Source organism: Cuculus canorus, chromosome 1 (genome assembly GCF_017976375.1).
Source record: "Cuculus canorus isolate bCucCan1 chromosome 1, bCucCan1.pri, whole genome shotgun sequence".
Taxonomy (NCBI): Eukaryota; Metazoa; Chordata; class Aves; order Cuculiformes; family Cuculidae; genus Cuculus; species Cuculus canorus.
This window is the reverse complement of record NC_071401.1, coordinates 96,701,070-96,722,257: the sequence shown is the minus strand read 5'-3', so window position 1 is coordinate 96,722,257 and position 21,188 is coordinate 96,701,070. Positions and strand designations below refer to the sequence as shown.

Below are 21,188 nucleotides of genomic sequence, written 5' to 3'. Positions count from 1 at the left end.
GACTTTATTCTGTGAAGATTTAAATAGAAACAAAACGTTATTGTGATAAAAGGAAACAAGAGGTTACTTAGCTAGACGGCTTCCTTCTTTCGTTTGATTTGTAGACTTCTAAAAATCTGTTTTCACAGGGTGCACACCATGTTCTCTGGTCTCTGATTCTTATTTTGCTGAGAAAAATGCTTTAACTGATGTGCTTTTAGGCATGTAGTAGGGAGGTTGAACCTTTTTACAGATATGCACATCAGGAGTGGCTGCATTTGAGCACAGAGACAACCAAATTGCTGCTTGCTTTTCAGCGCTTCTGGTACCCAAATTACATACATGTGCAGCTACCACTGAGGAGCTGACATGTTCATGTGACATAGTTTAAATCTCCGTGAGACTCCCTTACAGACTTTCACAGGGAAGTATTAGTAAAGTTGGCCATTGGTGATATGGTGATGGAAATAATCAGTGTGGAAAAAGTTTTAACGGAAATGCTACTCTAGAGGAGAGGCTTCTTAAGTAATATGTCTGTCCCTGCAGAATAATGGCAACTTGCGTGCCTACAATTTGTGTATCTGTTTATTTACCTAGTCCTAGTTATCTTGTTTTAAATTGCTCTAGGTTTTCAGTGACCTCAGGTTTGTACTTTATCTTGGATCACAACAGTGAACATACTTTTCTCCTTCCACTAGGAACGGCCTAAATTTGTCAGGAAAGTATTTGGCAGTTGTATTTGGTTCGTTCTGTTTGAAAAATATCTCAGCAGCTGGTTGCTATAGAATCATTATATCTCTTCCAGATTTTAATGTTTAGTGGGTTGGATACAGTGGGGAGGTTATTGGCAAGGTAACTGAAAAAGTGTGTAAGTTCTTTCTCTCTTGGGATGATGCTGGCTTAATGCCTCTTTGTGGGGCTTCTTTATTACTGTTTTTCAATGGCTTCCCTGAGCAGTACTGTTGGTGGATGCTGTGACCTCTGGCACTGTATGTCTGGTTACTCATATTTTTGGCCAGGCTGTAGCATTTTAATGCTATGGCTCACTTTTTTAGCTTGCTTCTCTTTGTATCAGTTCAGTTGGTATGCTAAGCTAGAGACAAGCATTTAAAAAATGGGGCTGAACCGAGTTTCCACTATAGGTCTTCAGCACTTAACTTTACACTAAAATAAATAACAAAATTAGATCTCTCTTGCAACTGTTACTTGGAACAACTGTGATCCTCTCCAAGCTTTTTGGGTTTTATCTATTTTTATTATTATTTGTAGTCCTTAATTCGCAAGTTATTTAGTATGTTGCTTGGGCTTGATACTCTGAAATTGTTGTTCTCCAAAGAAGATAAATTCTCCTGTCACAGACAGCCTTTTTCAGGTTTGAAGTAATCAGCCATATGCAGTCCTCTGGAAGATCAAATCTTAAGTATTTGATGGAATCAAAGCTTTATTATTAAAAACTAAATCAGCCTGAAACTGAGGCTATGGTCTGGACAGGTCACACGTGTCATCCTGTATCTCTTCAGGATGTTTTAAGAATGGCCCTCTCTCAAGGGTTTGGCCTAAGCGATGTGTAGTGTTCTAATGCCTGTATATTTTTTGTGTGTTCAGGCAGATATGTTTAGTTCTGTCTTGATAGTCTCAGTGTTTTAGTTTGGGAGCAGTCTGGTAGCTTTCTTAATTGTCAGTATTTAAATGAATTTCCCAGGAAGACCCGTGGAAGACTACCCGGATTTCTAAGTAGGTTAGTATAAGGGAGCAAGTGAGTAAAATGGAGAACTTACTACTCTGTGCAGCCTGATGTCAGCCACCTGCTGTCATTTCTAGCGTTCGCTCTGACATACAACTCTGTATTTTAAGAAAGTTTACCTCCTTCTTACATTGTTAGACAGAAGGTTTCTTCCTAGTATTCCCTGGCAAGTAAAGAGTACACATAGTCCTGACATAATACATTTTTGTGTTTCCTTTTTTTTTTTTTCCAATTTCTTTGCTTTTATTTCAACTTGATCCTTCTGCTTGGTACCCTCAGTTCTCTGTGGATTTTAACACTGCATGCTTGGACAATGTACCAGCTGCTGGAAGTCAGATTTCTTGAGGCCTCTTTTAAGAGTCCCCTTCATTTTTGGGCTGTTAAACCAACAGGAGCTTTTCAGAAGGCTAAAGTAATGATTGCAGGATTGGAAGAAGCTGATTTTTCTGCTGGATCAAATTCAGAATTCTGTCATTTGTTAGTATCTCAAAGGAATTGGATTGAATTTTTTACTTTTGCCCTACTCCTCAAACTTTTCAATTCTCAGTTGTACGTGCAGTGATTAAATGAGTCATAGACAAATGTATATCACAAGTATTTGTGCTATTCTTTCAATTGTCACCGTCTATTTAGCATTTAAGAACTAGTAGTCAAAATAATTAGTGTGGCTTTTCAGCAAGGCTTAGGGTAAGAGCTGAACAGTTGCTATTATTAGAACTCTTGTAGTTTGAAACAGTTGTCATGGTCATTGTTTGGAGAATTAAAAATAAAAAGGAAAAATAGAAGTAGTATGTGAGTAAATAGCCTGTTTGGTCAGATTGTCAGTGTATCTCTTGGCAATCCTTGGTGGAAGGCTTTATTGAGGATTGCTTGCTGCTATCTTTTTTTTTTCTCCTTTAAGCACATGAACTGACATTTTTTTACTGGAATTTTTTCTTGCGTAATTTGAGGTTTCCTGCTTAAAAGTTGCACTAAAACAGCTGTACGTTTGAAGGAGTACTTTGAGTACTTGCATTCTGAAACTCTCAGCAGGAGCATTTAAGCAGATGAGAGCTGAGACATGTTTGTGTAACTTTATCTGCATGGGTCTTTTTATTGCTCATTTATGTGAGAAAGTAAAGTTGATTTGACTTATACATAAGATTTATGCTTGTACTGCTCTGAAAACTGTAAAAGTGATAGAAAGTAGTACTGTAGCTTTAGGAAAATCAGTTATTTTCACTAGGTTTTCAGAGGAAATTAGTTTAACATCGTTACTCTTGCTGTGTCCCACACCTATTTACTGCTTCATAAGACCTGTTATGACTGTTTACAGCTTTCAGTGGAACGTATCTAAGAGAAAATGCTGTATATCATACTTGGCATATTCAGTGCCTCCATTGTTTCTTGATTAGACATGTATTTGTTGTTCTGATGTGAAATGGTGGTTGACTGCTACTACTTTTTTCTTTCCCAAAAGAGGACAAGTTAATTTTGAGGCAAAAGTTCAGATTCTTTCCCTTTTAAGTTGTTTCGTCTTTTGCCTTTCATTTCAAGCACTAGTAAATGCCATGTGTATTTTTCATGAGAGTTGAAAACTAAACTGTTGAATTTTTGAGAAAAGCTTTTTTTATCGGGTGAAGGTTTGATTGTAAGTGCTTCAGAACATGGGGTTTTGAATAGCTGAAATATCAGCAACGTAATTTTTAATGTAGACTAGCTTTGGCCTGCACTTCTTTAGACAAGGGACTACAAGAAAATCTCATTTGCCATTTGAGAAGGTAGCTTATTAGCTGTAATGATTGGTGAAGGAGTGAATGCTACGTCATAATGCTGGTTTTCATTTTCAGGTCTTAACTCAAAAGGTAGATATTCAGAAATGTATTTTTAGGACCCAAAGTTTATTTTTAAAACCTTGTCAGTTGCCAACTGTTAAGAGTACGCTGGGCTGTATGGAAGTCAGCCAGGGCGAGTTGAAAAATTATTGCTGAATGCACTGCCAATTATGCTAGCCTCTGCTCTTTCAAGCTTCCTTCACAGCTGTCCCCAAGCTCGTCTGATGATATCTCTGCTGCAGAAAATGGCCCTCAAGCTATCTTCTGTTGGAGTCATAAGACTCACTTTTCAAGGCAAACGTGCTCCTATTTTTAGCAAACCAGATTGAGAAATAAAGTAACACTGATCCTGATTCAAGAATGAAAGCACCTTACAAATTGCACTACCCTCTGGAGAAAGTTCAATGAATGGGACTGTAATCATTTTAGCTGTTGGGTTTTAATCCACTACTGCAAGTGTAAGCTACAAACTGTGCAAACTTGTATTCCTCCTGTGCTATAAATTGTACAAAGTTTTCATATTGATCATTGTCACATGAAGATATGTTAACATATTTGTGATGGAAAATATATGTAATTTGTAATCTTAAACTACAAATCTCTGCTGTTTCTTCCCTCCGTCTATAAATATATGTAAATCTGATTAATGACCTATAGATGTGATCCTGTTAGCGAAGCGAGATGGGTTCTTGTTCTTCTAATAAAAAGAGTTTCTCCTTTCTCCAAGCAGTTTTTGGTACCTAGCAATATTACATTATTGCTTTATTAATACTAAGTGCCTGTTTGACCAAAAAGCAGAGAATATTGAAAAGCTAATGTTAAAAGCTTTTAAAAAGAAATCTTATTAGGGTACTGTTTTCAATTTGTGAGAAGTAATAACTGAATCAAGTATGACATGTGGCTGCCATGGATACTGTGCTTTCTGGGCTGGAGACTGAGTCACTTACGAGAACTCTTAGTCTAATTAGACTAGTAGATTACAGTCACCTAAACAGCTAGAAAAAATGAGAATCTTATATGTAAAGTCCACTCTCAGATGAGATCAAAACTGGTCAACGAGAGAGCAAAAAGAGTTGCTGTATAAAAAGGCAGAAGCATTTCTTAAGTTCACTTTTTTAAATTTGAGAGAGATTAAAACTGCTTCAAGTGAGGAACATCCTTTGGGTCAGGAGAACTGTAGTCACTGAAATATCTTCATTATGGTAGCATATGGGTAGCATCTCTTCTGTTCTATGCAGTCAAATGTTTTTTTCGGTCTTGCCACATGCGTGTACACATATATTTTATGTTAGCTGTTTATTTCATAATCTTTCTGAGCTTTGGCTGCACACTTTATCCTGAACTTGAAGTCAGCACAGAAAGGAAGGAGTTGTCTTGAGGTTAAGCTGAAGGACTAGTAATTTTTTTTCTGTTTCGAGATGCGTATCAGTATATTGGTCACTATCGGTGTATGTCTTTCAGCCTATCAAATTTGAACCATAAGAGAGAATAATTTGCTTTTCAGGAGCTTGTAGCTGTAATTGTTAACAAAGCATGGGAAATAACACTCAGTAATTTCTCTTATGTTGTTAGTAGAGGCAAGATTGAAAATGGAGAGAAGGTAGGCAGCTTCACAGCCTTTGTAATAATGTAATATAAGACTACAGTTTCCTTTATATTACTGTAATTATTTCCTTTTTTGATAGATTTAGATTTTTAGGCATTTTAGTGACAATGATGTAAATTTCTTGACTTGTTCTCAGGATTTCTCTTGATAACTGTTTAAATTGATACTGTAGGTGGCATCTCTGTCTGATTCCTTGCAAATTGTGGCTTTGTCTTGGCAGATGCATAGCTTTCAGTGAACCAAAGTAAGCTCATGGCAACAAACATACCAAGAGAAAATTGGGCAAGATGTAGTGCTGATGACTTCTGCAGGATTTTAAAGTTCACTCATTTAAAATGTGACTGGAGTCTTTCACTTCTTCAACATCTGTGGCCTACAAGAACCTTGTTCAGGGCTCGTACTGTGAGGGAAAATGAAAAAGAAAGGAGTCTTACAATCCTATTGACTATTTAAAAAAAAAAAACAAACCAAAAAACCAAACTATATACTAATCTCTAGGCAAGTCAGATCCTAAAACAAAGTTCTGTCTTCAGCTCATCGTTCTGTGTCATTGCTAGCTGATAGGTGTAACATCATCTTCTGAGCATGTTTGATCTCTGTTTAGAAGTGTGAAACTTGGAAAACTTAATCTTAGTAAGGTTTTACATGAGTGCTGTAAGAGCTGTGGGAGTCTGATGGAAGAATGGGTTGAGGTGGACTTGGGGTTGAGGTGGAATAGGTTGAACTGTGAAATCTGCTGTAGCATCATGCCCTTCCTGCTTTTTTATCAGATGTCTTGCTTCATTCTTTGTTGGCCTTCCTCTTCTTCACCATTCTTTACTACTCCCTCTATAAATGTTTCATCTCTTCACTTATGGCTTTTTCTGCCCCTGCCTTTCCTGAGGAAGCAAGTCTCCTGAGGACACAGAGTTCAGGGTGTCTCTTCGTGGTAACCAACCTGCTGCCAGCACACAGCATCAATGAGTAAGGATTATACTGTTACATACCAGCAGAACTGTACTTGTGTGTAATTGGGCAGTGGTTAGTAGTTAGCACATTAAAAACTTGCAAATGTACGGTTTTCTAAAACTTCAGTAGGCTTATTTTCATACCTGTCTTCACTTTTGGCTTGAATCAAACTTGAACTTTTTTTACACTTATGTATTTGGAAATCAAAGCATTGTTTTACAGTTTTGCAATTTGAATTTTTTCTAGTTGAAGACTAGGAAACCAAAATGTGACTTGTAACAAATTTTCCTGATTACTAGGTACAAAAAAACAGATGACTTTGGGAGTACCCAGAAGGGGAGACATTTGTAAGCCGCAGTAAATAAATCTCACCATACTGCAGATTTGTGACTTAGAGTAAATTAACGTTATTGTTAGTGCTAATGGTTTATGTTCTTATCCTCTTTAAGGAAAGGAATTTTTATCCTGGAAAGAGGTATTAAAGCATTTCAGTACAGGGAAATGACTCTTTTCAGTATTATTAACCATACTTTCTTTGGTCATTTACAGAAGGACCATAACAAAGTAGTCTGCTTTCCAGATCAAGCATTAAAAATGCCTGTGTATATGGTGAAGCAATCTTATCAGCTATAAATATTTATATACTGAGAAGGATCAACTCTTTTCTAATTTGATATATGTATCTTGAAAAAAAAGTCCTATCTTCTCTATCTAGGGTTTTTTTTTTTTTCTTGAAGTTGGTTGGTTTGTGTGCACACCCTGATCCTGTCTTGCATAGGCTTGAATTAATTCCTAACTCTTGACAGAAATTCAGAGTGTTTGTAGCCTGGAACTTGGTGACACTGGTTTGAGTGATCCTGTTACTCCCTCAGCTGCTCAGCAGTTTAAAAGTGCTGTTGTGGGATAGTGTTTGCAACATCCAACTTGTTATGACTGAAGCTGAAATCTGTCTATTCTTCCAATAAACTCTTGCTTCTACCTGTCAGTTCTTGTAGGGGGAAAACCTTGTAACTTTGTTGTATGTGTTGTTTGAAGGAGTCTGTGCGTGAATACTTGCACTTCAACTCTAGTGAAATATATAGAATGTCTTCCTTTTTTGTGTATCTTTTTTTATCATTTCTTTGCTGCCTCTGAACTTGTTATTACTACTGGTAATTTATTCAGCAGGATTATTCCAGTCCTTGTATCTTAACATTTGAAGAATCTTTTACTCCAACCAAGGATTGAAACTTTTGTGATTGTGGTTTGTCATGTGACCTTACACAAATTTTTGTGTCATTTAGCTGCTCTTGCAATCTATTGATAATTCTACTTAATATAGAAATAGGATTTATAAGTTGGAATGCACTTTTTATATATGCGTATATGTATCTACCATTTACCTTTTCATCTTGGAAAACGTTTTTCTTTCCCTTATCCCATTGCATATATTAGTTGCGTAGCCTTGTGGATGCACCTGAAATGGTTTTGCTTTTTTGTGAAAATTGTTTCTATGTGAGAGGAATCAGTATCCTGATGGAAAAAGGAAACAGAAAAACCTTACGTTGGGATATACCCTGCCTTATACAGATAAGCTCTTTTCACCTTTAGTTCATTGGTGTGTTCTTAAGTATATTTTAAATAGGAGACATTACTTTTACCCGCTGAGCTTTAAGACTTTATGCAACTTCTGCATTCTTGACAATATAGGGGAATCCTCTGTCGTCCATATGGACTGCTGCCTGATAAGCAACCTTTTAGTGTAAGAAAATACCTTAATTTTACAAATTCCCAAGGGTCTGTCCTTATTGCTATGTTAAAAATATCTCAGGAAGTTTCAGTATCTGTTCATCCAACATTTGCATTTCTTTCCAATAAAGCTGCTATTTAAAGCACCTCCTTCCCCTCTTGTCACCTTGGTGCTCACAGGCTGTTTCTCAGGCTTTTCCCCTCGCTGCCAGGCTTTCCCTCAGGCGCCACCGGCCTACCTGATGAGCTCAGCTCTGCCCTACGGTGGGTGCTTTGCAGCCTTAGAGCGTCCACCCCTGCAACCCTCCACTGCTGGCAGCTGTACCCCACGTAGCTGTTTAAACTCATCCTTGTAACAAAAAGGATTTAACTTTACTGCTTTATGCTAAGTGACATGGCACTCTGTGTAGATACCCACACGTATCAAGCTTGTGCTACATATATATTGTTTTTATAGCTATATACTTTTTATTACATATAAATTTTATGTGTTGCTTGTGATGAAATTAAAAGTAGTGGATAACTGGAGTGAATGTGGTACATGTGTCACTGCTTTGTACACAAATATATTAAATCGCCCTTACAGCAGTGGGGTCAAGACTGTACCTCTGTGATAGTGGTTTCCTGATATATGTTGCATTGGTAGCTTTATGCCAATAAGATGTTTTTAGCTGAACATAAGAATCTTTTCAACTTTAATCTCTCAACTTTTTGCAGAATGTTTGTGTGACCCCTTTCTCTGGGAAGCTCTGCTGAGAAGAAAAAAGTATTTTCAAAAAAACACTATGGAAGCATCCCCATTTTTGGTATCTTTTCTAATGCCTGTTTTCTGGCAAGGACCAAGCTTCTCTTGTGGCATGCTATGCAGTGGTGTTGGGCAATTAATTGATAAGTGATTTCTTTTTGAAAACAAAAGGAACGAGTGAGCCTTTGCCGTTCACATTCATCTTTTTAGGGCCTTTTAATCTGGTGAAGTGCAGGGAGGTTAGCCATCCCTTAGGGAAGCTACTCATGTTCAGAGCAGGTTCAAGGAGTGCTTATGTAATTTTACAAGCTCTCCTTCAGAGAATTTTGCCCTGAGATCAAAGTTCTTGAATTGTCATTGTCAAGGAAATCAATATGACTAATCAGAAGAAATAAATAAAGTAAGCCACAGAGAATGACTGCTGACAACCTGTGTCTGAACAACAGCGTAAGCTGACCAGAAGGAAGGCAAATAACAGGAATACTTGTTGAAATGGCTTAGTAATGTCTGTTCTTGGATCTGAATGTGCTCCTAATGTTTTCCTAACTCTTCTGTGGGACAAAGCTTTGAAGAAATTCAGAGCAGAAGGTACATGGGTCAGAGATGTTGGCTACTTGAGTCGATGATGATGTGGCCTGACACAACTGCTGAGATGCTGATAAGGCTTCATAAACTCTGAATAATTCCTCCTATTAAAGCACTATTTTGAAAATCTGCTTGATAAATCTGCTATAGCAAACTGCTTTCCCCATACCAACTGCGTTTATGTAACTGATGATCTCCTTTCCGATGAGAGTTCAGAGGAGCAGATGCTTATGGAGGACAAAATGACCTGGGCAGGAGTAGTTCGAAGGACAGAGCCATCTGTGCCTTCTCTTGATATCACCAACTTTATCCAATCTCTGCCCTACTAGACCTTTTTATCTTATGGTTTTGCCTACGGGGAAGGGAAACAGAATGGACAGACAGATCCTGAACTCTCTCAACTTATTCTGGGCTGACTTGGGCTATTTTTTTCTTTCTTACCCTTCCCCCAGCATAACTGTTACTTTGCGGCAAAGGTGAAGAATGTGTAGTGAAAGAACTCAGAACATCTGATTAATTTTTTTTATTCCTTTTTTAATTTTCTCCATTTTAAATGATCAGCTATGAAGTTCAGATAAGAATGGGGATTTGCACACCATAGCTACATGGGATAAGGTTAGGCCTACAAGTAATGCCATCTTGGGGTAGAAGACTGCCACTACTGTCCAAGGAAGATGTGATGACTCTGAGCTGTTCTGTTGGCTGTCATCATTCCTTTAAGAACATCAAGCTGGGTTATGAGTCCTTTGATTCCATTTGATCTTATATTAGAGACAAGTAATGGCCTACTCAGAAAGGGGGACTACAGATGTAAACTGTGTCCATAATTTCTTCGCTTCTCAGTCCTGGGACTGAAAACAGCTCACAGGTCCACCATCTCCACTCCCCTGTTACTTCTGAGCTCATGCAGAGGTATGAAAAATGAATCCTTGCAGTTAGGGTGGCTTTAGCACTGGTGGAGTTAAGTAGCAACTATGCATTGAAAAGGAAGGAACACTGGAGTAATGCTGGACCAATAGTGAAAGGTGTGAGAGTTCACACAGAGTCATATAGTGGGAATCTGTAGGCAAGTCGGGGAAGAGTTTTATCAGCTTATCAGCTACTCTTTGGTGTATTCACATGACCTTTTTGACCTGCAAGTGATACAGCAGTGTCCACCTCAGTATGGGAGAAGACCCAAGGGGGAGTGGAAGGAGTTGTGTTGTGATAGTTGGTGTAGGAATCAGGAAAAGGTTACTCTGCAAAAAACAGAAGTGTAATGATATTATTCTGTAGCTGGGCTATTTCTTACCCAGGCATTAAAGGCAGAAACAAAGTTACTTGTTATATAGACTGGAGAGATTAAAAATCTGGTAAGGGAGAAATGCCTAATGAAATGGAAGTGATCTAGTGCTACACTGGGCTTTCAAAACAGCTGTGCTCTACTCTCTGAAAAGCTGGAGTGAAAAAGTTAAGGGTGGCTAAGTTAAAGGTGTAACATGACTATCAACCTTTCCATAGAATAATACACAGATAACAGAAAACTAGGACTCGGGTATTACAGACAACTTAGGCTTTGCTTTCCTTTGTCTAAGGCCGCACTCCAGGCTTTGGCCACTCTTCTCCTTTTGTTCTGCATTTATCTTCTAAGTGCCATTGCTCAGAGATCCTTGAGCCATAGAGACAGCCAGAATAACAATTCTGAAACGAAGTATGGCTGTCTTCGTTTTGTGTAATGGAAATAGCAGAACCAATCTGCTCTATCTGATTCTATTAGCATTCAGTATGACTATATACTATTACTTACTCGCAGTTGAGATAACTGCTCAAGTTCATGTTTCTGAAACAAAATAGACTTTGAGCGTCTAAGAGAACACAATGCTTTCATGTTTAGCAGTGATAGCACTCATTTCCTTGTCCTCCTTACTGAATCATTCTTGAAGTTAATGCCAGGCTGCTGTTAAGGCTATCTTATAGGTGTGGCATGTATTTCTAACTCTGCAATTCTTGTGTTTCATATTTTCTGTTTTAGAATTTGTTTTGAAGGCAGAGGAGTCGGAACTTAGCAACTGCAATTGTGTTAATGAAGCTTTTGACAAAAATAGCCCCCAAAACAAACAAACAAAGCAGCTTATTACTATACCTCTGTAAATAAAGATAACTGAAAAGGAAAAATGAAAGTTGTGAGTGCTAAGAAACTATTAAATATTCATTCTAAAAAAAATAAGAAAAAAGATAGGTCTGGTGCTTCAGAAGAAAGTGAAAATAAAACAAGATATTTCTTAATAAGGATTTAAGGAACAGTTGAGTAATGCAGTGTTTTTTCAATCCTGTTAAATATTTTAAAATGAAACACAGTTATTTCTTTAAAAAGGTACTGTAATTCAGTCACAGTTCAGTCAACACTGGAATTACTGAATGAAATGCTGTCAAGATTAAAACCAGCCTATGTATATACGAGATTGGAAACAGCCAGTCAGATTGTGCTAGCTGCATTGTACAACAAAATGATCTTATCACTGCGGCCTTTGCTTGCTTTCCACCTAATGTTAGTTCTGTTTGATTAAACCGGGAACTCCTTAAGGCAAAGACTTATGCTTTCATTATATAGCCTATACTATCTTGGAATACTTTTACTGTAGTGCTTCAGAGCTGCTTGAGTACTGCTGGTAATAAGTAGTCATCAGCAACATTTTTTTATATTGATGAAGATGCAGAATGTGATCGTACTGGAATATTTTTTGTTCTTTAACTTCTTATTTCCAGCCTTGTCATTTAGTTTCTCTTCTGCTTGTAATAGCCATGTGCAAAACGTTCTCATTGTTCATGGTCAGACTGAATTGGGTTTCTGTTCCAACTTACACTATTAGCTCTTACTGTGAATTAGAATGCTTTCCTGCCATACATTCTCATTTGCTTCAGAAAGGATAATGCTGGTGCCAATAACCAGTTATCTAATTGTTTCTTCTTAGAAGAGAAGAAGAGGAAGATGATGTTCCCTGGGCAACCTAAATTTTCGAGGAATTAATCTCTGAACTCTCTCTGAGAAAGTAATCTTGTACGTTAAAGAAAAATTCTGAACACCTTGCTCAGGTTAAATTAATGATTTAATGGGATGTCATCCAGAGAGACGTGAACAGACTGGAGAAGTGGGCCTGTGTAACCTCATGAGGCTCAACAAGGCCAAGTGCAAGGTCCTGCACCTGGGTTGATGCAGTCTGCTGTTTCAATACAGGATGAGGGATGATGAGCAGCCCTGCAGAGAAGGACTTGGGTATGCTGGTTGATGAGAAGTTCAACAGGAACCAGTAGTGTGCACTCGCGGCTGAGAAGACCAACTGTATCCTGGGCTGCATCAAGAGTAGTGTGGCCAGCAGGGGCAATTCTGCCCCTTTATTCCACTCTTGTGAGACCCCCATCTGAAGTACCATGTCCAGTTCGGGAATCCCCAACATAATAAGGATATGGAACTGTTGGAACAGGTCCAGAGGAGGGCTACAAAGGTGATCAGAGTAATGGAGCACCTCTGCTGTGAGGACAGGCTGAGAGAGTTGGGATGTTCAGCCTGGAGAAGAGAAGGGAGATGTTATAGTGGCGAAGGGGGCCTAAAAGAAAGCTGGGTTAGGGACTTTTTACAAGGGCATGTAGTGATAGGACTAGGGGGAATGGTGGAAGGGGAGAGATCAAGATTAGATGTTAGGAGAATTCTTCAAGATGGGGATGGTGAAACACTGGAACAGGTTCCCAGAGAAGCTGTGGATGCCTCCTCCCTGGCTGTGTTCAAGGCTAGGTTGGATGGGGCCTTGAGCAGCCTCGTCTGGTGGGAGGTGGCCCTGCCCATGGCAGGGGGGTTGGAACGGGATGATCTTTAAGGTCCATTCCATCCCAAACCATTCTATGATTCTATGATTATTAATGTTAATATTTAGATGTAAATTAAAGAAATTAGAAATACCTTTACCTAGAAGTATATGAGTTAATATAGCCTGGAAAACTCAGTATGTCTTAATGAAAGAGAAATTGTGGAGAAGAGTAAACCGGGTGTTAGTCTACATGGCAAAGGAACTCTGTTGTCTGGACCTTAAGCTTGTCTGAGAGTTTTGAGTGGTACAGATCTGATTTTATCAAGAGTGTTCTTTATAACCATCTTCTTGAATTTTGATCCCGATGTCTTGAAGTAATAAAATGTTTTTGGACTGTGTGTCCCTTATGTAGTATTGCAGCAAGAACAAGATAAAAACTTGGTAGTTCTTGTGGAAGTAGTTGTGGATGGCTTTCCTGCAGAAATACTTAAAAATTTCATGAGTGGACAAGATAAAGCGGCAGTGACATGTCAAGAAAATAAATGATGTCCTTAACTGCTGCAAATTTGTTGTACACAGAAACACCATTTTTGTTGTTAGTCTAGGGCTTCCACCACAGTTGTTGATAAATGTCAACATTAGGTTGATAAATAACTTATTTTTCCTAGTTTTAGAAATTAGGGGTTCTGTATTTGTTAGGCTCTTGAGCTGTCTTCTGACATAGAATCATAGAGTAGTTTGGATTGGAAAGGACCTTAGAGATCATCTTGTTCCAACCCCTCTGCCATAGGCAGAGACATCCCACTAAATCAGTCTGTCCAAGGCCCCATCCAGCCTGGCCTTGAACATCTTCAGGGATGGGGCATCCACACCTTCCCTGGGCAACCTGTGCCAGTGCCTCACCACTCTCATGGTAAAGAAATTCTTCCTAATGTCTAGTCTACATCTGCCCCTCTCCAGTTTATGCCTGTTCTCCTGGTCCTGTCCCCACAAGCCTTTATGAACAGTCCCTCTCCAGCTTTCCTGTAGGCCCCCTTCAGGTACTGGAAGGTTGCTATAAGGTCTCTGAGCCTTCTCTTCTCCAGGCTGAACAAGCCCAACTTTCTCAGCCTGTCCTGGTAGGGGTGGTGCTCCATTCCTTTGATCGTCTTTGTAGCCCTCCTCTGGACCAGTTCCAACAGCTCCATATCCTTCTTACTTTGAGGATTCCAGAACTGGACACAGTATTCCAGATGAGGTCTCATAAGAGAGGAATAGAGGGGCAGAACCACCTCCCTCAATGTGATGACCACGCTTCTTTTGATGCAGCCCAGGGTGCGGTTGAGCTTCTGGGCTGCGAGTGCACATTGCCAGCTCATGTCGAGCTTCTCATCGACCAGCACCCCCATGTCCTTCTCTGCAGGGCTGCTCTCAATCACATCATCCCCCATCATGTACTGAAAACGGGGATTGCCCCGACCCGGGTGCAGGACCTTACACTTGGCCTTGTTGAACCTCATGTGATTCTCAGAGGCCCACTTCTCCAGTCTGTCCAGGTCCCTCTGGATGACATCCCGTCCTTCTGGTGTGGCCACTACACCATTCAGCTTGGTGTCATCGACTTGCAGTGGAGGAAAGGCCATAGTGTCTTGCTGCTACCCCTTGGTGATTTGTTGTGATTTTTCTTCCTTTGTGGTCAGGTTATCGTTTCCCCGTAGAAGATAGACACCGTGAATACGGAAGTGATCTCAGCAGTCTGGTCATTGCCACATGTATTGAAAAGCATTTGCAACGATAACTAGCTTTTTTAATCTCATTTCGTTGCTTGACAAAAAAATACAAGAAACGGTAGAACTTCACATTTGTGAAGGTTTTTGCAGTTAGAAGTCATTCCTGTGAAGAGCAGAAATTCTGAAAAGTTTGACTGAAACTGGTAACTGTATCGATATGATCACCAAAGAGCAAGGATGAAGCTCACATGAATGTCTCAAACTGGTTTTGTTTTCCAACATCTATCTAAAATTACCAGGCTTTGCTGAAGCTACCAGAGTCCTTTATTAACACTAGTCTAAAGGCTTTTCCGTGTAACATGGGAAAACAACAAAACCTGTTGTTAGTCCGTGATACTCTCACAGCATCCTGCTTTGTGGTATTTTGTCAGTTTGGAATTCTTGAGGAGGATATAGGGTTTTTATCTGGTTGGGTTTGTTTTTGTTTTTTTTTTTTTTCCTGTAGGAAAAAGAAGGTGCCTGATAAGTTGCCTCAGGAATTACTTCTTGAATTGTATGTCTGAATTATCTTGTGAGTGATTGTTTAGAAATAGAAATGCTGTGCTGCATTTCAAGGAAAACAAAAATAGTCCTTTTCCTGTGAAACGTCTGAATAAAGAAATAGCACTGGAGTAGCTAAATTGCTCAATAACTCATGCCTCTAATGGCTTTATTGCATTTTTCTATGTAAACTTGTCCATAGAAGAGCACAGGTAACTTTAAATAGAAGCTATATGAAGTTTTGAGCCACATTGTTAAATTTGATATATAATTTGCAGTGGAAGGAATTTTCATACGTCTGGCTTCTGTGCTTAAGTGTTGTTAATGTAGTAGGTTTTATCTTGATTTTTTTTCAATGTAAAAACTTAGATAAGACATCAGTACTCAAATTTACATGTGATCTGGGCTTATATACATATGGAGTTTGTCTCTGTATGCTTCAATTTTACCTTTATGTGAATAACTTCTAGTCTAGAAAGCCCTCCTTTAAGGAGGAGCAGAACGTTCAAAGAGTACTTTTTGTATGTATATCAGCGAGTACTACTTGCATATAGAATATTATTTGTAAGAAGAGAGTAAATTATTTGGAGTGAGGGACAGGAAACAAAATATGTCTGGGCTTATCTGCAGTATTATAAGATGGAAGAGGGAGCACTAAGAGCTGAGATGGCCGGACCATTGTCTCCCTGGCTCAGAGCTGAGTGTAAGCAAGTTTTTCGAGTAAGCTGGCCTATGAGTTGTAAATGTTTTAACACTCTCTGCATATATAAAAACAATTATGTAGATTATTAAAGCTCTAATTGTACAGAATATAGAAGTTATGCCTGTCTGAATGCTTTGGTCTTGATATTTGTTCTACACTGTCTATGTGCCAGTATGACATTTCGTCCCTGATGCTTAGGCCTAGGGAAAGCTTCATTGTACTCTGAAGTCCATGGGAGATCATGGATGGGAGGATTGCATTTATTGCATTTGGATTAGCACAGTGGAAGGCAGTCAGGGCTGAGAACCTACTTCCAAGTATTGTCTGTCTCCTCTGAGAAATAGCATTGGTCTTCAGGCTGGAAAAAGTAGGCTCAACTGGTCTTACCGAGCCCATTATTTTTGAGCTAAAAATATCTCAAAAATTCTCTTTCCTTGCTGGAAATATTCCCTGCTTTCCTTGCTGGAAATATTCTCCAGACTGTGTGGGCTTTTCACCTCCCAAGTGACAGAGGTAAAACCCCTGAACACAGTAGACATTGAGAGAAACTGGAATACTGCTCACAGCCAGCATCCCTTCTGCCTGCACATAACAACATTGTATCATAATCCTGAGCAGAAAATAATTACAGAGAGCGGGATGTGTGTAATGGGCCTTGTGTGCATTTGCAGATCATTGATCTACAGGAACATCATTTGTTCATTATGCTGTTTTCACTGCCCTGAGAGCACAAACTTGTTCTGGTGCCGCACAGACCTTTGTGAGGAGAGGGCGTACGGTATGATTGGTGTGGGTACCACACTGAATTTGAAATCTGGTGTGTATGCCTTCTCCAGAGAGTTGGGAAGTAGACAACTTGTGAATGGTTGTAGTGTTTAGTGGTTTATATTGTAGGTAGATTAGATGTCTATCTTGCTGTTTATAGATTAAGTGATATATGTTAGCAGGAAGTGTTTAACGTTAGATCTGTCAAATCTCAGTGCAGTGATAGCTTGAACTTTTCTGTGGACAAGCAGAGGTGAGTAGCTCAATGCTCTTTACCGTTCTTTCTAAAAACTGTATAAAGTATCTGTTACATCTTCCGATTCTTGTGGAAAATAGACTGGTATTTAACAGTTCATTGCTGGCATAATTTTGCTTATGGTAAGAATTTTGAGCTAGCTTTCTAAGGAAGCAGTGCATACAATTGACTGACAGTGCAGTTGTGGTTCCTCTTATTGTCTCTCCATCTTTCTGGTTGAATAATTTCAGTGTCAGTTATATTTGTTAGAGTTCAAAAAATTGCTGAGATCTAAATTCCTACAAATATGAATATCAGTAGTTAGAGAGAAATTACGACCTTCTTGAATGGAATGGCATAAAGCTTAATTTGCCCATTCTGTTTTCCTGTCAACTTTCCGGTCAATTGATTCCTACATAATTTTTGTTTTGTCTCACTATGCATTCTTTCTTCTTGAGGGTGTGAGGAAGAAAAAGGAAGGCAGAGAATTTGATGCAGCTGTGTGACCAGTAGAGGTGAGGGTATGAGGAATGCAGGTTTAAAACAGCTTCTTACTAAGTTGGAAATTGAAATATCAATGCTTGTGTTTCCATTACAGTAACTTACAAATAAATGATAAATTTATAATATAATGACTATGCCATGTGCTTTTTGGGTAAATAGTACCTGGTTTCCAACTCAGAGGTTTTCAACTCAAAAGTAGAGTCATAGAGCAGCCTGGGTCAGAATGATGACAGACTATTTGATCCAATGTTTCCTAGGAGAGGGAGCCTAGATGAGATTGTCTCATGCCCTGTCCAATCACATATTGGAAACCTCCAGTGATGGGGTTTCTACCACATACTTGGGGACATTATTCCAGTCATTGATTGTTCTCACTGTAAAAAATTTCTTTCCTATATCAAGATGAAACCTCTCACAGTGCAACTTGTCGCCACTTCCTGTTGTCTTCATGTGACTCCTTGAGGAAAGAAAGCTTTTGTCACACTGTTGCCACACTTCAAGTACTGGGATACTGTGATGAGGTCCCCTCTGAGCTTTCTCTTCTCCAGAGTGGAGAGATCTAACTCTTTCAAAAGTCTTTCCTCACAGGGCAGGTTCTCCAGCTCTTTGATACTTAACCTACTAAGTCAGTATTGGAATGCTGGGAAATTCTTGGTATCTTTTAGCCTTCATGATCAACCCTGAGCTGTTGAAATCAACTGTCCACAGTTGCAAAGTTTAATTCCTGCAGAGTTAAAGCTTCCTAGTGTCTCCTTGACTGTGTAAAATGAAACCTCTGGTTATGGAAGTTGGGTGTGCATTGGTGATAAATAGCAAACTTAAATTACTCTCTTACTGGGGTGTGTTGATCTTTCTCTCCCTTTCTTTGCTTCCTATTATATATCTGTCTGCAATCTTTTATTTTACTGTCTCTGAAGTGTAAACATAGCTTTCTGCTCTTTTTCTCCATTTTGCTCATCAGTATTTAATCGTTTTCTTTGGCATCCAGCACAGGGCTAGTCTTGAGACTTCCCACTGCCTCCTTGCTTTCTGGTATGCTCAAGGTAAAGAAGGAATAAACTATTAATTCCTCGTAGACTGTGGAGGATTATCTTCCCTTAAGTGGCAAAGATTTTCAGTCCTTTTATGCACTCTTCTGTCCCAGTATTTACAATAGTCAAGTTTTCTGAGCTTGCAAATAAACCCCAAACCAAAGCAACAAAATAAACCAAATGCCACCACCCGCACTGCCCAATCCACCCTCTAGTTCTTCTTTGGAAGTCTCTTGTCCTTCCAGTGCCACCCCAAGTGATTTTCCTGTCCTTCTGCGTAGTCCGGAAAATGGAAGTAGAAAGAGAAGCTGTGCTCTGCTGGTCTGTCTCCTGTTAGCTTATTGACGCTGGAGTGTGAAATCTGTCAGTGCTCTAAGATTTAAAATTATATGTGTGGAAGTTCAGAGAACTCTGTATCTCTTCCTTCTTAGTGTTTGCTTGCAGTTTTGAAAAATAGAAGTGTAATAGAGATACTGCCTGCAACATACAAATAGAAAACATAAGCAAAGATTAGAGTGCTGATCTTCTAGCACTTAAGAAATGCTTTTGAAAGAGCTACAAAGACAGCTTATTCTGAAAACACTTTATCAGTATGCATGGATTCTAAGCTTTTGAGATAATGATTGCTGTGCATGAAATTAGTATCAGTTGTGTTACCTGGCATCTGGAAGAAGGTTTGAGTCATGTGTCATGCTTGGTTGCTCTGCCAAATTATAAGAAAAAAAAGTTATGTTTTTTTGTAGTTCTCTAGATTACGACTGATGGGGAGACTGGCTTGCAAAAGGTTTTTTTCTGCAGTGACATCTCTGGAGTGTATATATAGTAGATTCCTAAGTTTGAAGCCAGAAGAGTACGTGGGAAGTGTGAAAGAGGGATGGGGAGGGCAGCAAACAAGAAATTGAGACAAAAGGAAATTGTTGATGCAAGTTAATGTCTTTTCTTAGTGATAATGATAAATTTTTGCTGCCATTCAAGCAGTGTAAATTATTCTCCTCCTGATTCTGTTTCCTTTTGCTTTTACCTGTTGCCTGGAAAACATGAGTGGAATCTAGTAGGACAAGAGGCTGCTTTTTCATTGTTTTGTGGCTCTGTTGCTAGCTATTGTCCTCTTGGCTTAGGCAGTTCATGTCAGTCTTTGTATGGAGTAAGAAAAATGTTTTTCTTTTTTTTTTCTTTAAAGAGTAGGTTTCTAGACTATGTAAGATGGCCTTTATTTGAAAAGCAAGCAGTTCTAACTAATGTATTTTTGCTTGCAGTGTCACCTCTAGCACTTCTTTCCTTTGGATGTGCTCATTAAATTTGTGGGCTAGTTTAGGGGTAAAGCAGTTTTGAAATCTAGTTCATTTTTTAATGAACTTTGTTAAGAACAAAGGAACTCTAAGCAAAACAGTGAATTTAATGATTTTTTTTTTCCTGTCAGGAATAAAAAACAGATTGCTGACAATGTTGTATGTTTTCAACAGTTGGAATTAGGGCCAATACTACTCCTAAGTCAGTGCTGAGCTCTAACACCCGGTAAAGCAATGAAGCCTTGAGCAGTGTCACTGACAGCTTGTGTGTTCTGGCTAACTTAAATCTGTTCTTTACTATGTCACTGATTATTTTTAAGTGAAGATGGGTTTTGAGGATGTTCTTGGAACAGAACCAAAATGTAGCTTTTTGCTAGTATGATAAAGCACTTATTGATGCCTGGGATAGTACAAAAAAAATGAGATATTTAGTTCTCTTGTAAATAACAGTACTTGCAGATAGCATTTATATAATCCTACTTAATTTTCTTTATTTTTGCTCTGCTAATTGATTATATGGTGGTACAGATATTGTATTGAAAAGGGAAGATACTGTAACTGATTAGCTGTTGATTTTGTGTTTTTCAGGCATCTATTAACAAACTAGAAGTGACAGAACCATGGCTCAGTTTCCAACACCTTTTGGGGGTAAGTTGTTAGTAGTGTGTTTTAAACTATTCTTATATGCAGACATTCTGCATAAATGTGTTATTTAGTGAATATGTTCTGTATGGATAATGTTTATGAATAGTGCATCTTTATGAGATGATAGTTTATCTGATTTTTGCAGACCCATTAGAGAACACACATGAAATTTTGCAGAGACATCTCAAAAAAGTCAAACAGAAAGCTTTGCTCTATCCATTTTTGTGCATTGATCCATTGCACTTCTACAGTTTAACTGTGGGGCAGATCCAGGCCAGTCAGCCACTGGCAGTAGGACATAGCCTCAGTTACCCAGTTTTATTTGCCTGTCTCAAGCTTCCCTGCTCAGTTTTGCCTGCTTTTTTTTCATATTTGTTTTTCAGAAGAGATTCTGAAATGCTATTTAAATGTTATAAATTCTCACTTTAAAAGCAATAGCTGTGGCCGAGTAGTAGATAGTTTTTTTTCCTTTGAGTATTCCTAGACTTTTTCATTGCTAAAATGTACAGTGGATTCCTTTGCTATCACTTGTCGTGTTGTCTCATAACCCACATTTAAATTAGAATAAAGGTGCTGCATTTTTTGGCTTTCCGTTTATAGCAGGAGAAGGTATAGCATCTTGAACTTCAGTCTTTTTGAAAGATCTAGAAAGGGCCCCAGTAGTGCAACAGACACGTTGCTTTTTGCTGTTCACTTGAAATAGATTTTCAAGCCTTTCTTTGCTACTGTTCCAAAGAAAGATTGCAAAGATAAATTTCAGTGCTGAGAATTAGCAACCAGTTTGTTTCCACTGAAATGTTGCATCTGCTTAGGGCTTTCTACTGGAGATTCAGAGA

At 38.7% G+C, this 21,188-nt stretch overlaps 1 protein-coding gene across 5 annotated transcripts in view; it reads left to right on the top strand.

The window, feature by feature from the left end:
- The window catches only part of ITSN1 (intersectin 1), a 133,389-nt gene that overhangs the window by 10,434 nt on the left and 101,767 nt on the right, over positions 1 to 21,188 (top strand). For all 5 annotated transcript variants that reach the window (XM_054052039.1, XM_054052037.1, XM_054052021.1 and 2 more), the window contains exon 2: positions 20,296 to 20,355. In XM_054052039.1, the coding sequence (XP_053908014.1) occupies positions 20,328 to 20,355 (28 nt within the window). In that variant the 5' untranslated portion in view covers positions 20,296 to 20,327. The remainder of the gene's footprint in view (positions 1 to 20,295; positions 20,356 to 21,188) is intronic.